The sequence below is a fragment of the Hypanus sabinus genome, chromosome 22, assembly GCF_030144855.1.
Source record: "Hypanus sabinus isolate sHypSab1 chromosome 22, sHypSab1.hap1, whole genome shotgun sequence".
Lineage (NCBI taxonomy): Eukaryota > Metazoa > Chordata > Chondrichthyes > Myliobatiformes > Dasyatidae > Hypanus > Hypanus sabinus.
In genome coordinates, this window is record NC_082727.1 from 23,187,145 (window position 1) to 23,202,210 (window position 15,066).

A 15,066-nucleotide genomic window follows, 5' to 3' on the forward strand; every position below is an offset into this window, starting at 1 on the left:
ATAGTAAAACTTATTTGACAATGGATAAACAATCCGATTTGGTTATGATAATACAAGTTCTTAAAAATGCAAGGTAAAGCAGGCTGATTATAAACCTCAAATGTACTTTGGCGATGGGGTATCATCCTGGAGAATGGGAGTGGGAAATTGGGGTGGTGGGTGTTAGTGAACACTGATGAGGTATCATTGTACATAAAGGGAAAAAGGGAAAGGCCAAGTAACTAACTTTGATGGCAGCCATTCAGAGAGAACGTGCAAACTCCATGGAGCATGGAAGGTCATGATTGAACCTTCCTCTGGAAATGCGTAGCAGCAGCTTGCCTACAATGCCACTATGCTGCTCCCAGTCACTGAGCCTCCTTCTTGACTTATCTATGGCCTCTGACATAGTAACCCTTCATCTGGCTGACTTTGCCATTCTCTTCCAACACTCCAATAGTCTTGTGCTAGTGTTACGCTAATCCGCTCAGCTACCATACTGAGCCAGAGTCAAATCTCCAGAATCAAATTTAATTTGATAACAAGCCTATTAATAATCTTATCACAATAATGTTATTAGGGACTAATGCAGTGTTTTAGCACTCTGTAAAAGAGATCTTTTAATATACAAGGAGAAAAAAAAACAATTCTCTTCATCCCCCCTAAGCTTCTCCAATGATGCTCATTGGAAATCACGAATGTTGGAAGGTTTAGACAATGACGCTAAATATTCTATTAACAGTCACTATCAATCAATATCATCTTCAATCTTTATTACTAATTTCATTTGTTATCCGCCAACTCTAACCCTTAACCTGGCTTGGATTTCCCCTCTACAGAGATTTATACAACATCTGAAATGAATGAGAGTAGCTAAGATACATTGGCAGAAGTTTTATTGAATATAGAAAGAATACATTTTCCCAGGCTGATACAAGTACAGATATTATAGAAGTATTAAAATATTTCCAATTTTCCATTTATTGATTTCAGACATGGACATGCAGGAAAATATCTGGAATTAAATGGCTTTGAAGTTGCAATTGACATAAACAATGGGAAATTGGAAACTTTACGTAGTTACTTGCAATGACAATTACTGCACACCAGTGGAGGTTACAGGTCAGGACTTGGACAGTGCTTTATCTGCTAGGACCTGTGACTGAAGTACAGAACAATTGTAGAATCTCTGCTATCTAAACAAGTGGAATATGCCAAAGAGGTACAGCATGCAAAAATTCTAACAGAAGCAAGACCAATCACCGAATTTCAATTGCTGAATTAGAAGTATACAAAAACTCTTCAAATATCTCCCCACACTAACTTGTGTGCTTAAAATCATTATTGTTAAATGCCCTAGACATATTTAAGCATCTGTACTTCATGAACAGTAAATCTCAGGCCCAAGCAGCTTAACTAGATCAGCCATACAGGACCAAATAAACATCCTGCTTTGTACAGATTTTTAGTGCACGTTCAAACTAACTCAAATTTTATGTGGTATAAAATGATAGCTTTACATGTTCCAGTGTTTGAAAAACAATTAGTTTTCTGAAAGTTTAGTGTCACAAAGAAACTGAGCTTGGAACACAATGACCATGTCTGTGGATTTTGGCAAATCTTAAAGAGATAGTTGCCCTGATCACTCATATTTCAGGCTGCTGAGCAGAAGCCTGTGGCTCTGGAGATTCCAAACGCTGATGGAAATTGGTTCTTTTCCGTAACTTCTCAGGAGCTTTCCTCCATAGTACAATCTCCTGTCAAAATAAAAACTCTTGTTTAATAGGCTCAGCTTTATATTTTCACTTGCTGGATTAGAACCAGCCGGTGATTTAGACAATAATCTAATGCAAACACAAATAAACTGGCAGGCTATTATTTATTTTGATCATGGGACACAACTGAGATATTCCTTTAGAAGGTTTCATACTACCACTTCCAAAGAGCAGTTCTGGAGGACACATACTTTGCCTTCCTTCTGACTCAAGACGATACTGGCAATTGTAACTGCACTACAGTTAACTGACATCAGTTAACAAAGCACATTAGAAATTAAACATACCAGTTAGGACCAGGAGCAAGGTGCTGGGTAGCTTGCTCTGCCTTCAATAGGATCACCATTGGTGTGATCCTAGCCTCAACTCTACCTCCCCACCTTTCCCAAATAATTTATCATCCCCTTTCTATTCAAGCTTTTCTCGGCAGCACAGCTGAGTTGTATCAGTGCTGGAAGCCTCACGTAGGTTGGGGTGCAAGAAATTTGAATAAAGGGAGAGAGGAGAGGGAAGGGAAATTGGCAGCCAGTACAGAGTACCCTTGTGGCCATTCCCCTCAATAATAAGTATACCATTTTGGATACTGTTGAGGAGGATAACCTACCAGAGGAGCCACAAAGACTGAATCTTTGATACAGTGCCACCATGGCTCAGAAGGAAAGGGGGATGAAGAGTAGTGACAGAGGATTCCACAGTTAGAGGAGTAGACATGAGATTCTATGGATGTGATAAATTATTAGCAGTTTTGGACCCCTTATTTAAGAAGGCTATGCTAGCATTAGAGAGGGTTCAGAAGAGGTTGGCAAGGAATGAAAGGCTCATCATATGAAGAGCGATTGATAGCTCTGGGCCTTTACTCACTGAAATTTGGAGAATGAAGGGAAAGCTCCTTGGAACTTATTGAATAATGAAAGGCCTATATCGAGTGGATATGGAGCGGATGTTTCCTATGGTAGGGGAGTCTAGGACCAGAGGGTACAATCTCAGAATAGAACAATATCCACTTAGAATAAAGGCGGCCATGGTGGCCAGGTCATCGGGTGTATTTAAGGCCAAGGTTGATAGGTTCTTGATTAGTTAGGGCAATGAAGGCTACAGGGAGAAGTCAGGAGAGTGGGGTTGAGAGGGAAATGGATCAGCTATGATAGAGCAGACTCGATGGGCCGTATGGCCCAAGTTTTCTTTTATGTCTTGCGGTCTTACTAGGGCACCATGTTAGCGTAGTGGCAGGCGCAAAACTATTATAGCTCAGGGTGTCGTAGTTTGGAGTTCAATCTGTTCGTCCTCTGTAAGGAGTTTGTACGTCCTCCCCATGGAATGCAGGGGTTTTCTGGTTTCCTCACACAGTCCAAAGACATTCTGGTTAGTAGGTTATTTGGTCATTATAAACCTTCCCATGATTAAACTCGGGTTAAATCGAGGGTTGCCGGTGGTGTGACTCAAAAGGCTGGAAGGGCCCACTCCACGTTGTTTCTCTAAATAGAATAAAATAAGTAAGCTAGAGAGGATACAGAAAAGATTCAGTGAAGTTACCAGGATGTGACAGCTTGAGTTTGAAGAGACTGGATATGTTGGAAGAATGGTTTATCCTGGAACACAGGAGACTACTGGGTAAACTTATAGCTTACAGAATTATGGGGGGGGGGGGGGCTTGTTTGAGTCTTTTTCACAGGGTAGTAAACTAGAGGGCATAGGTTTAAGGTGAGTGGGCTCAAAGAGCTCCATAATGTATAACCTCATCACATTATCTGTCCCACAATTATTAATATGGATGTATAACCAAATTATTTTATTGAATTAGTATTTTCTGGTCAGTACAGATTGGCAACATCTCCACAATCACCATGAGCACAGACACACCATAAGGCTGTGTGCTTAGTCCCTTGGTTTGCTCAATTTATGAGGCTAAGCACATCTCCAATGCCATATTTAAGTTTGCCGATGACACCACTGTTGTCCAAAAGGTGGTGATGAATCAGCATATAGGAAGGAGATTGAAAATCTGGTTGAATGGTGCCAGAACAATCATCTCTCACTCAATGTCAGCAAAACCAAAGAGCTGATTAGAGGATGAAGAAGCCAGGTGTCCATGAGCCAGTCCTCATGAGAGGGCTGAAGGTGGAGAGGGTCAGTAACTTTAAATTCCTTGATGCTATATCAGAGGATCTGTCCAGGGATCAGCACATAAGCTCCATCATAAAGAATGCACGACAGCAACTCTGTTTTCTTAAAAGTTTGCACAGCGGATAGTATCCTATCTGGTTGCATCATGGTCTGGTATGGAAACACCAATGCCCAAGAACGTAAGTGGATACAGCCCAGTCAATCAGAGGCAAAGCTATCCCCACCATTGAGTACATCTACAAGGAGAGCTGCCACAAGAAAGCAGCATCCATCATCAAGGACCCCTGCCCTCCAGGCCATGCTCTCATCTTGCTACTGCCATCAGAAAGTAGGTACAGGAGCCTTAACTCCATTACTACCAGGTTCAGGAACAGTTATTACCCCTTAACCATCAGGCTCCTGAACCAGTGAATAATTCCACTCACTACAACTTTGCACTGATTCCACAACCTATGGACTCACTTTCAAGGATTATACAACTTATATTCTGAGTATTAATTACGTACTTTCATATATTTGCACAAATTGTCTTCTTTTGTTGGAGGTCATGCTGATGTCAGAGATGGAGTTGAGAGATGCCGAGGCGGAGGAGTTTCGGTGCCTCTCCATCTACACAGAGTGCAAAGCTGGATCACTCTGAGCACCGAGCCAGTTTGGAGAGATTGAGAATAGCTTCACACCAGGCAGCAGAGGTCTAGGTCCAGCATGTATCGCTGCAGCAGGGCTGGGTCCCAGTGCGTGGACAAACCCGGTGTTTGTTGATTTAAATACCTGCCCAGATACACTGATGGCAGGATGTCGAGACTGGAGACGAGGGTCAGGTCGATGCCCTTCGCTCTTCTGCAATGTTCGCCCCTCTCTCTGCAGCACTGAAACTGTGAGAGTGCTCTAGCTGCCTCATGCTTTATGCCTGTGAGCTTTGTGACAATTTGCCCAACTATATGATGAATGGAGACCATGGCTATAGGCCTACTCTGGCTGTTCTGGAATCAGGGACTATGGTCTCAATTTGGTTCAAAATGTTATTGCTTGCTTTATTGTTGCATAATTTGTGTTTTATCCCTCTTTCTCTCTGCATTAGGTATTGGTCTTTTCTCTTAATTGATTCTTTTGGATTTCTTCCTTTGTGGCTGCCTGTAAGCAGACAAATCTCAGATTGTATCATTTCTATCTTCTTTGATAATATAAATATAATTGAATCCTTTGTCAGTCATTGTATGTTATTTTTTATTTGTTCTCTCATATTTCTTTGTTCTACTGTGAATGCCTGCAAGAACATTAATCTCAAGGTAGTGTATGGTTACATATACATACTTAAAAAAATAGATTTATTTTGAATTTTGACCTTTTTCTATTTTTCTCTCTATTTTAATCACTTATTTCCAATTCTTTACTATTTTACTTTGAATACACTTGAACCATTGACCAGATGCACAAAGAGATTTTTCCTCTCCATTTCCCAGCATTCTGTTGAAAGCTAAACATTAAACTCATGGGGTCTCTGTCCCATGCTGCTTATAAATTACACAAACTTCACAAATTTTATTCATTTTTGTAATATAATTGTTCCAAGGTCATCCTGACGGCAGTAAACTATGACAACTCACTTTTACTCTCTCACCGCCTGCTTCTGACTACCAAGTGACTCTAAATGGAAGGAACATGTTTTACTGTGGTCTCCGTCATAGTTGAAAAGCCAAGTCACATCATTACACTACTCAGACTTCCATTTACTGTTTTGTTCCATCGACCATTCTACCCAGTTCAAGATCCCTATTTCTCTGCCCTGCGTCATAATCCATTCTCTACCCAAGGTTTTTGCCAATGTGCATATACTTTTTCTTTGGAGTCGGAAATCCATTCTGAAGGTTTGTACACATTGAGAAACTTGGACTTCTGCTTCCAATCCTCTCAACTGAAATGCCCTTTCTCCACTGTCTCCACCATCATTTCTCTCACAATGTAGATCTGCAGCCTCATTTCCAGGAGTGCTCAGTGACAGTAGAACCTGATGACCAGTGGCGGACACTATTCACATACAAAAGGCACAAAGACAAACCTCAAGTGTCAGGCTGTTTACATAATCTCACAATCTCAAGGGATATTGGAAAAGAAGCAGTAACTCCAAGAATAATCCCCAAAATTCAAAGGAAGGGTAAACTGAGCCAATGGTTGAAGGTTAGATTTGGAATGACTCACATCCCAAGTGATGTTAAGAAAGAATTTGGCTATTTATAGACAGGGAAAGATCCCTAAAGTAAGAGGGACTGTATGGCAGTAGCGAGTCAGGGGAGTATTTGCATGTAAATCAGAACTTAATGGAATATAGCAATTAGCTTGTTGTTAAGTGTGGCAAGGACTGCAAAAAGTTGAAGACACTTGCACTGAATAAGTGGTACCAGCACATTGGTCAGATGGATTATTTAATGCTGATAAAAATGTATTTTACAATGGGAATAAAAAAAGATTTTAAATGTTATAGATTAACATAACCAGAGCATTTAAAATTCCATAGATCCAGGGAAAACCCAACATGGAATGACGTGGATGTACTGGAGAGAGTGCAGAGATTCACCGAGGTGTTGCCTGGAATGGAGGACTTTGGATATGGGGAGTGATTGGTTAGGGTGGTCTGGTTTTCCCTGAATAAAGGACGGACCTTATATGAAATGATAATTGGCAGACAGAGTTACACAGAGTGGTTGAAGTCTAGAACGCATTGCCACAGGTGGTGGAATCAAGTACAATCACTACAGTTAAAGGTATTGGATAGGTGCTTGACTAAGCAAGGCAAATGTGATTCGTGTAGATGGGCAAAAGGGTTAGCACAGACATGGGGACCTTCTGTCTGACACTACATACTGCTGTGTGGGTAAAGTCAAATCAAGTGACCTACTGGTGACACAATTTATTCAAGGAGTTGCAAGGAAGAGACAAATTGGTTTATTATTGACACATGTACTGACATACGGTGAAGAACTTATAATGAATGGATCTGTACCAACAGTTTGCAAAACTATGGTGCATTGAGGTAGTACAAGGTAAAACAACAAGAGTGGTGCAAAAAAAAAAGCTAAAGTGTTACAGTGCAGTATAGGTAAACAAATTGCAGAGTCACATTGAGGTAGATTGGGAGGTCAAGATCTTATTGAACTAGAGGAAATATTCAATAGTCTTATAAAAGTGGGATACAAGCAGTCCTTGAGCCTAGTGCATGCTCTCAGGCTTTTCTATCTTCTGCCTAAAGGGCAGGGGAGAAGACAGAATTGTCTACAGTGGGTGGGATCTTTATGCTGGATGCTTTACGAAGGTCGTGAGAAATGTAGACAGAGCCCATGGCGAGGAGGCTGCTTTCTGTGACATGCTGAGCTGTGTCCACAACTTTCTGCAGTTTCTTGTGGTTATATACAGAGCAGATACCAAATCAAGCTGTGATGTGTCCAGATAGGATGCATTCTATTCAGCTTTGATAACAATTGGTGAGGGTCAAAATCAATGTGCCAAATTTCTTCAATCTCCTGAAGAAGTCGAGGCATTGGCAATACTGCTTGATAAGATATTTGACAGAATTACTTTCATCATGCACAGAGTCCACACTGCCGTTGCACAATATTAGACTCAAATGAGAGAACTGACTCATCCTTCAAAATAAATCATCTATGTATATGTCACCAAAACCCGGAGATTCATTTTCTTGCAGGCATTCACAGAATAAATACAATAAAGCAATGAAAAACTATACACAAAGACCGATGTTAGATGACTGTTTAATTGTTATTTTCTTTGCAGTTTAACAATTATCTGCTTGCATCTTAAGTAGTTCTTATATGTACAAAGCAGTTTACTAGGTTTCTAGAAGGTTCTGGAAGATTTTTGTTCTGCAGAGTTGAACAAGTGTTTCTCATTGGTTAACGGTACTATAGTATTGAGTGTTTTCTCATTGACTCCTATCTGAATGGAATTTTCCTCATCTTTATAGGCATGAACAGCTAACCACAAAGCAGCACCACCTTAATCTTAATCTTAGCTTTCGCTTCACCTATTAGACCCATCAATGTCTGTTCAACTTTCCTTAACTCGCAAAAACATGGAAACCGACAGCATCCAGTCGGTTGTTACTCTGCCAAAGATCTGTACACTGATGGCTCAACAATTAAGAGGAATCTGAATGGCTAATGGGCAGTTGTTTCTGAAACTGAAATGCTGGCATCAGGAAGCACGGCTCCTGGTACATCTGTGCAATAGGCAGAACTAAAAGCTCTGACTGAAGCCTGTAAGAGGGAAGAGGCAGAGGGAAGATCAGCTAAGATCTACACTAATTCCCAATACCCTTTAGGACTTGTTCATAATTTTGGAAACTTATGGAGACAAAGAGGATTATTTATGGTTGTAATTAAGAATGGCCATGGTATGAGAACATAATGATGTCATTCAACTGCTGTCAGAAGTTGCTATTAAAATGTAAAAGCCACTCCAAAATACCTACAATGGAAGGCACTGGAAATGCACATGCAGGTGAAATTGCAAAAAAGGCAGCACAAAAATAAATAAAAGTACCATTAACATATGCAGTGAACCCAACAACTGGAATTGTGGAAACAAAGTTGATCTCTATCACAGGTGAACATACAAGACACAAAAGTTGTAAGCTCAATATTCTAACCAAGTGGTTCTGGATGGAGAATGGTGGGAGATTAAACAGATATGGCACTAGTCACAGACTAATAGCTCCAACTACCTTGCTTCCTTATCTGGCACTGCAGATACATTAGACACATTGGAGTGTAAAAGATGATCAACCTTCTCCGAATGATGGTGGAATCCAAAGTTCGGGCACAAGATCGACAAACATTTGAAAGATGCATAACATGTCAAAAAGATGAATCCTGGAACAGTGGAAAGGCTACCATGAGTACTCCTCACCCACCTGATCCATTTTTTAAACTTAAAAGTGGACTACATTTCTTTACCAAAGTATTAAGGATATTCAAATACATGAGTAATAGTGGACAAGATGGGTGGAAGGCACTCCAGCAAAGAAAGCCACGACTAGACCCGCAGCAAAAACTCTGATCAGGATTATATTCCACGTCACATTGACTCTGACCGAAGAACCCATTTCACTGGGAATTATGTCGACTGATGAACATCGTCCACGTCACGTGGAGTCATCAGGACAAGTTGAATAAATGAGAGGATCCATCAACCAATCCATCCATCAACTGCAGGGAGCCCTCTATCTCAGAGAGTCTGATTTACACATTATGGCAGACAGTTCAGTTAACTTTTGTGTGAAATTAACTCAAGCTATCCAGTCTGCTTCTCAACAGGTTTTTGTCACTTGGAGTAATCCAACAGAAGAACAACATACCATGATTCCTGGTGAGTGGGTCCTGATTAAGAAATGACAGAAGGGTACACTAGGAGCTCAATGGGAAGGTCCCTATCAAGTAATGTTAATTACCAACTTGGCAGTAAATGTGGATACCAACCTCTGCAAACAGCTAAGTGGTACCTGACAAGGACAACAAAGTGCTGTGGTTATTGTGCTAGTAATCTCTTGGCCCAGTGCCTACACTACTGGGTGACAGTGAGCAAATCACTAACCAGTCAGAAGACTTCAAGCAAGTCGGCAACAATTGAACATTATGAAGTTTATTCCAATATTATTTGTTGTTATATTTTTGCCAAGTTTCCCTACTCAGTGTACCAGTTGAGAGAACTCAATATATACTTGTGAATATCACATGAATTTGCTGATGCTGTTAACACTAGCTGTTTTTTTTTATTAAAAGAGACCGTGTTTCACTGTGTTGACTAGGCTGCGCTGCAGCGTCTATTCACAGGCGCGATCCCACTACTGATGGGCACGGGGGCTTTGACCTGCTCCGTTTCCGACCTGGGCCGATTCACCCCTCTTTACTCAACCTGGTGATTCCAGACTCCTCCGGGAACACCATATCGATGCCCAACTTAGTGAGGACACCCGATCGGCACAGCCCGCAGCAGCCCAGAACTCCTGGCCTCAAGTAATCCGACAGCCTCAGCCTCCGAGTAGCCGGATTACAGGCGCGCGCCACCGCGCCCGGCAAAAAGGAGGCGGCCAGGTATGTCAATATCTACCACACACTTCAAAATATTCACCAATACTAGGCATTCTGGCAGATCCAGAAGAAACATTCCAGCAATGGTGATGTTGACATCACACTCATGATTCATTATTCTCAAGGTAGACATCAATATACAATGATCATGCTCCCCCACATACTGTCTTGTACTGGTTCATTCATGTAAAAAATAGCATCATTAAGGGAATATCATATCTGACCATATTCATGTCTTATCCTGGGATATATCCACATCTGTGTTATTTTTCTGTATTCACTATAAAAGCTACCTTTTGCTTGATTTAAGAAGGTACCATCCATGAATGAATACTTCATGCATTTACACTCTACATTGTCCTAAATGGGGCAATGACTCTGGAATTTTCATTGATGATCAGAAAAATATTACAATTCAACAAAGCTCCAGATAAAGTTCATGGAACTTCAAATACCATCATATACAACCCTGAGATTCACGTTTTTGCAGGCATAATCAATTAACCATAATAGAAACAATGAAACATCGCACGAAAAGGGCAGACATCCAGGTGCAAAAACAAACAGTGCCAATACAAAAAGAATTTTAAAATAATAATTAAATAAGCAACAAATAGAGAACATGAGATTAAGAGTTCTTGAAAATGAGTCCTTAGGTTGTGGCAACAGATCAGTGATGGAGCAAATGAAGTTGAGTGAAGTTATCCCCTCTGGTTCAAGAGCCTGATAGTTGAATAACTGTTCCTGAACATGTTGGTGTGAGTCCTGAGGCTCCTGTACCTTTTCACCTGATGGCAGCAGAGAGAAGAGAATATGACTTAGGTGGTAGGGGTCCCTGATAATAGATGTTTCTTTCCTGCAACAATTCTCCAAGTATATGTGCTCAATGGTGGGGAGGACTTTATCCATGATGGACTATGCCATACTCACTAACTACTTTTTGTAGGATTTTCCGTTCAAGGGCATTGGTGTCTCCATACCAGGCTGTGACACAGCCAGTCAATAAACTCTACACCACAAACCTATAGAAGTTTGTCAAAGTTTTGTTGAATCTTCAAAAACCCCTATGGAAGTAGAGATGCTGCCCTGCTTTCTTCATAACAGCACTTCTTACATGCTGGGCGCTGGACAGGTCCTCTGAAATAACACCGAGGAATTTAAAGTTGCTAACCCTCTCCACCTGGCTCATAGATCTCCAGTTTCCTCCCCCTGAAGCAAATAATCAGCTCCTTTGTCTTGCTGACATTGAGTAAGAGATTGTTGTTGTGGCACCAGTCTCCCCCCTATATGCTGATTTGTCACCACCTTTGATTCAACCGACAACAAATATGATATTGGAATTGTTCTTAGCCACTCAGTCATAAGTGTAAAATGTATGCTAACCTATAACAGGGGCTAAGCATACATCCTTGTGGTGCACCTGTGCTGATGGAAATTGTAGAGCTGTTATTGTCAATCTGAAATGAGTGGGGTACAAGTGAGGAAATTAAAGATCTAACTGCACAAGGAGGTACTGAGGCCAAGGTCCTGAAGCTTTTTGATTAGTTTTGAGGGGGTGACAATATTGAATGCTGAGCTGCAATCAATAATGAGCACACTGATGTATGGATATTTATTGTCCAGATGTTCCAGTTAGAGTGAAGAGCCGGTAGGCAAATTGGAGTGGATCCAAGTCGCTTCTCAAGCAGGAGTTGATATATTCCATTACCAACCTCTCAAAACACTTCACTGTGGATGCAAGTGCTACTGGATGAGTCACTGAGCCAGGTTACCACATTCTTCTTAGGCACTGGTATAATTGAAGCCTGCAAGAATTTAAAGATCCCAATCAGCATAGGTCTTCAGTACTCAGCCAGATACCCCATCTGGGCTAGATGCTTCCATCAGTTCATCCTCCAGAAGGATGCCCTCGTGTCGGCCTCAGGGAGTGAATGCACAGGGTCATCATGGGCTGTGGGAGTTCCGTGATGGTTCCTCCATGTTTTGACAGTCAAAACAAGCATGGAAGGCATTGACATCATCTGGAAGTGAAGCCCAGTCCTGATGTCACCCATGTCACTTGATTTCACTTTGTAAGAGGGGATAACGTTCAAACCCTGCAACAGCTGCCAAGCATCCTTCATTGATTCAAACTTGGTTCAGAATTTCTACTCCCCCTGAAAGATGACTTTCCAGAGATTGTACCTGCAATCCTTCCAACTTTCTTGGACACCAGACTTAAATGCCTTTGATCTGGCCTTCAGCAGATTGTGGATCTCGTGGTTCATCCAGGGCTACTGGTTGGGGAAGACATTGAATGATTTTGTGGGGATGCACACATCTACAACTGTCTTTGTTGTCACGGACTTTATAGTGGTGTATTCATTCAGATCCACAGATAAGTCCTTAAACACAGCCTAGTCCACCGACTTGAAGCAATCCTACAGCTGCTCCTCTACCTCCCACGACCACCTTTTGTTGTCTTTATTTCTGGAGCCTTGCTCTTTAGTCTCTGCCTTTACATACGTAGGAGAAGGACAGCCAAGTGATAGATTTCCTGATATGCCATCTGGGCATGGAACGGTAGGCATTCCTTATCTTAATGGTCAAGTGTATTGGGATCTCTAGTGCAACAGGTTATATATGTATGGCAATTGGGCAGGGAATTCACCAAACAAGCCTGATTGAAATCTTTGACTATGATACAAAATGCATTGATGTGGATCATTTCATGTCTGGTAATAGCATCATGCAGTATCCCAAGTGCTTAATTATAATCGGGTGCTGATGGTATGTAAATTGCCATCAAGGTCAGGGAGGAAAAGGCTCTTGGTAAACAGAATTGTTGGCATTTGATTGTTAGGTGTTCAAGATCGGAGGGAATACGAGTATGACAAAACCAATGGATCAGAGCACCACAGAGGGTTTATCATAAAGCACACATCCTCACTATTTGACTTTATGAATCAGCAGTTTGGTCTATCATGTGTATTGTGCTCTTCGCATTTAATCGTTGTATATGGCATACTCTGAGTGAGCCGCATCTCAGTAAAGCTCAGAACACAATTCATTTCCCTACAATACATTATCCTTTTTCTTAGGGCATTATCGTTTAAAGGTGCCATAACTGCTTGCTTTAGAGTTAAGTCCGCCAAGTCCTTCAGAAGATTCAAAAGTCCAAAGGAAACTTATTATCAAAGTACATATATGTCACAATGTATAGCTCAGATTAATTTTCTTGTGAGCATAACAGAATCAATGAAAGACAGCCCAACTTGGGCATTCAATCAGAGTGCAGAAGATAAACTGTGCAAATATAAAAAGAAAGAAATAATAATAATAATAATAATAATAATAAATAAGCAATAAATATCAAGAGCAGGAGATGAAGAGTCCATAAATTATGGGAACATTTCAATGATGGTACAAGTGAAGCTATTCCCTTTTGTTAACAAGTCTGATGATTGAGGGATAGTAATTGTTCCTGAACCTGGTGTTTGTATGAGTCTGGAGGCTCCTGTACCTTCTTCATAATGGCAACAGTGAGAAGAGAGCACGTCCTGGGTGGTGGGGGTCCCTGACAATAGACATTGATTTCCTGCAACAATTCTCCATGTAGATGTGCTCAATGGTGGGCAGGGCTTTATCCATGAGGAACTGGGCCATGTCTACTATTTTTTGAGGGATTTTCCATTCAGAGCATTGGTATTTCTATACCAGGCTGAAATGCAGCTAATCAATATACTCTCCACTGCTTAGAAGTTTGTCAAAGTGCTAGATGTCGTGCTGATCGTTAAATCTGTAGGTCATTAAATCGGTTTAAAAATATGTCGCTCAAAGGAAATCACTGCAACAGATTGCAATGTGAATAATTCAACAAAGGTCTATTTATAAGTTGTTCTATGTAGCTTGCAGAACTTCACTATGGTTCTCCGGTGCCATCTTGTCAAAAGCAATATGTACTTAATATGTGGAAATGAGGTCAAAAACTCTCTTCGACCTAACAGGTTAGGATCTTGTACCTCAGGGAAGGTTTTTCCTGTATCTGTATCATGAGACAGATACATGCCTTACCTTTATCTCCTGAGTCTAGAAATAAATGAGACACAACATTTTCCAACAATTTTATTCCCATTTTATGATGTTGTAAGGAGTATAAGAAAGATTAAAAAAGTAAAAATTACAAGTGCAGTTACAAGCAAGGAGTGTTGCACTTATACTCCTGACAAGAATGAAAATCTAATTGGTTGATCATATTCACAAAGACTAATATGCTTTACCATAATTTACATCTTTTTTACTTGTTTAAAGGTGATAATTAACAGAATAGTTCAAACCCGTGATAGTACACCTACTAACCAGCCTAACAATGACAATTTTATTAATACTTAGAAGAATGCATACCCTTTGATGTTTCATATCTTTAGTTTTTTTGATTACTTTATAATTAATGTAGATACAAGTTTTTCTGCCTCTGAATTTTCAGATGTAATGATTCTAAATGTATGATTTAGAATCAAGGAGACTGTTAGTCACTTTCTTTGCAGTTTAACAATGAATTATCTGCTTGTATTTTAAGTCGTTCTTATATGCCTCTACTGGTTATCCAAAGTATCATCCTGGAAAGCTCTAGAAGGTTCTTCATTCAGCTTCTTTGTTCTACATTATTTGAAAATGTGCTTTCTCATTGGTTAACTTGGTACTACAGTATTGAATAAGTGCTTTCTCATTGCTTGACTCTTATCTACAACCTTGAATAGAATTTTCCTCATTTCTACGGATATAAAATAGCTAAACACAAACTAGCGCTATCTTAATCTTAGTTTACCCTTCACTTAGTAGGCCTCTATCACTGTCAGTACAACTTTCCTTTGTTCTATTAATGCTTAATAAAATGATTGTGAAGCAACAAGTTTCCAGACTTCTGAAAATACTTGGATTGAAACATCAGAATTCAACACTGAAAATGTGCAAAAGACAAACTGTAAAACACAAAATAGTAATAAATAATAGCGTAGAATTGGAGATAAGCGATTAAATGTAGAAAGAAAATTATCTAAGTACATATATATATCTCCACATATTACCGTGAGATTCATTTTGTT

General features: G+C 40.3%; 1 protein-coding gene across 1 annotated transcript in view; it reads right to left on the reverse strand.

The window, feature by feature from the left end:
* Nucleotides 1-853: 853 nt before the first annotated feature.
* vps26a (VPS26, retromer complex component A) overlaps nt 854-15,066 on the reverse strand; it is a 55,010-nt gene continuing 40,797 nt past the window's right edge. Inside the window, exon 9 of the mRNA XM_059947303.1 lies at nt 854-1,736. Within this exon, the coding sequence (XP_059803286.1) occupies nt 1,626-1,736 (111 nt within the window). The 3' untranslated portion in view covers nt 854-1,625. The remainder of the gene's footprint in view (nt 1,737-15,066) is intronic.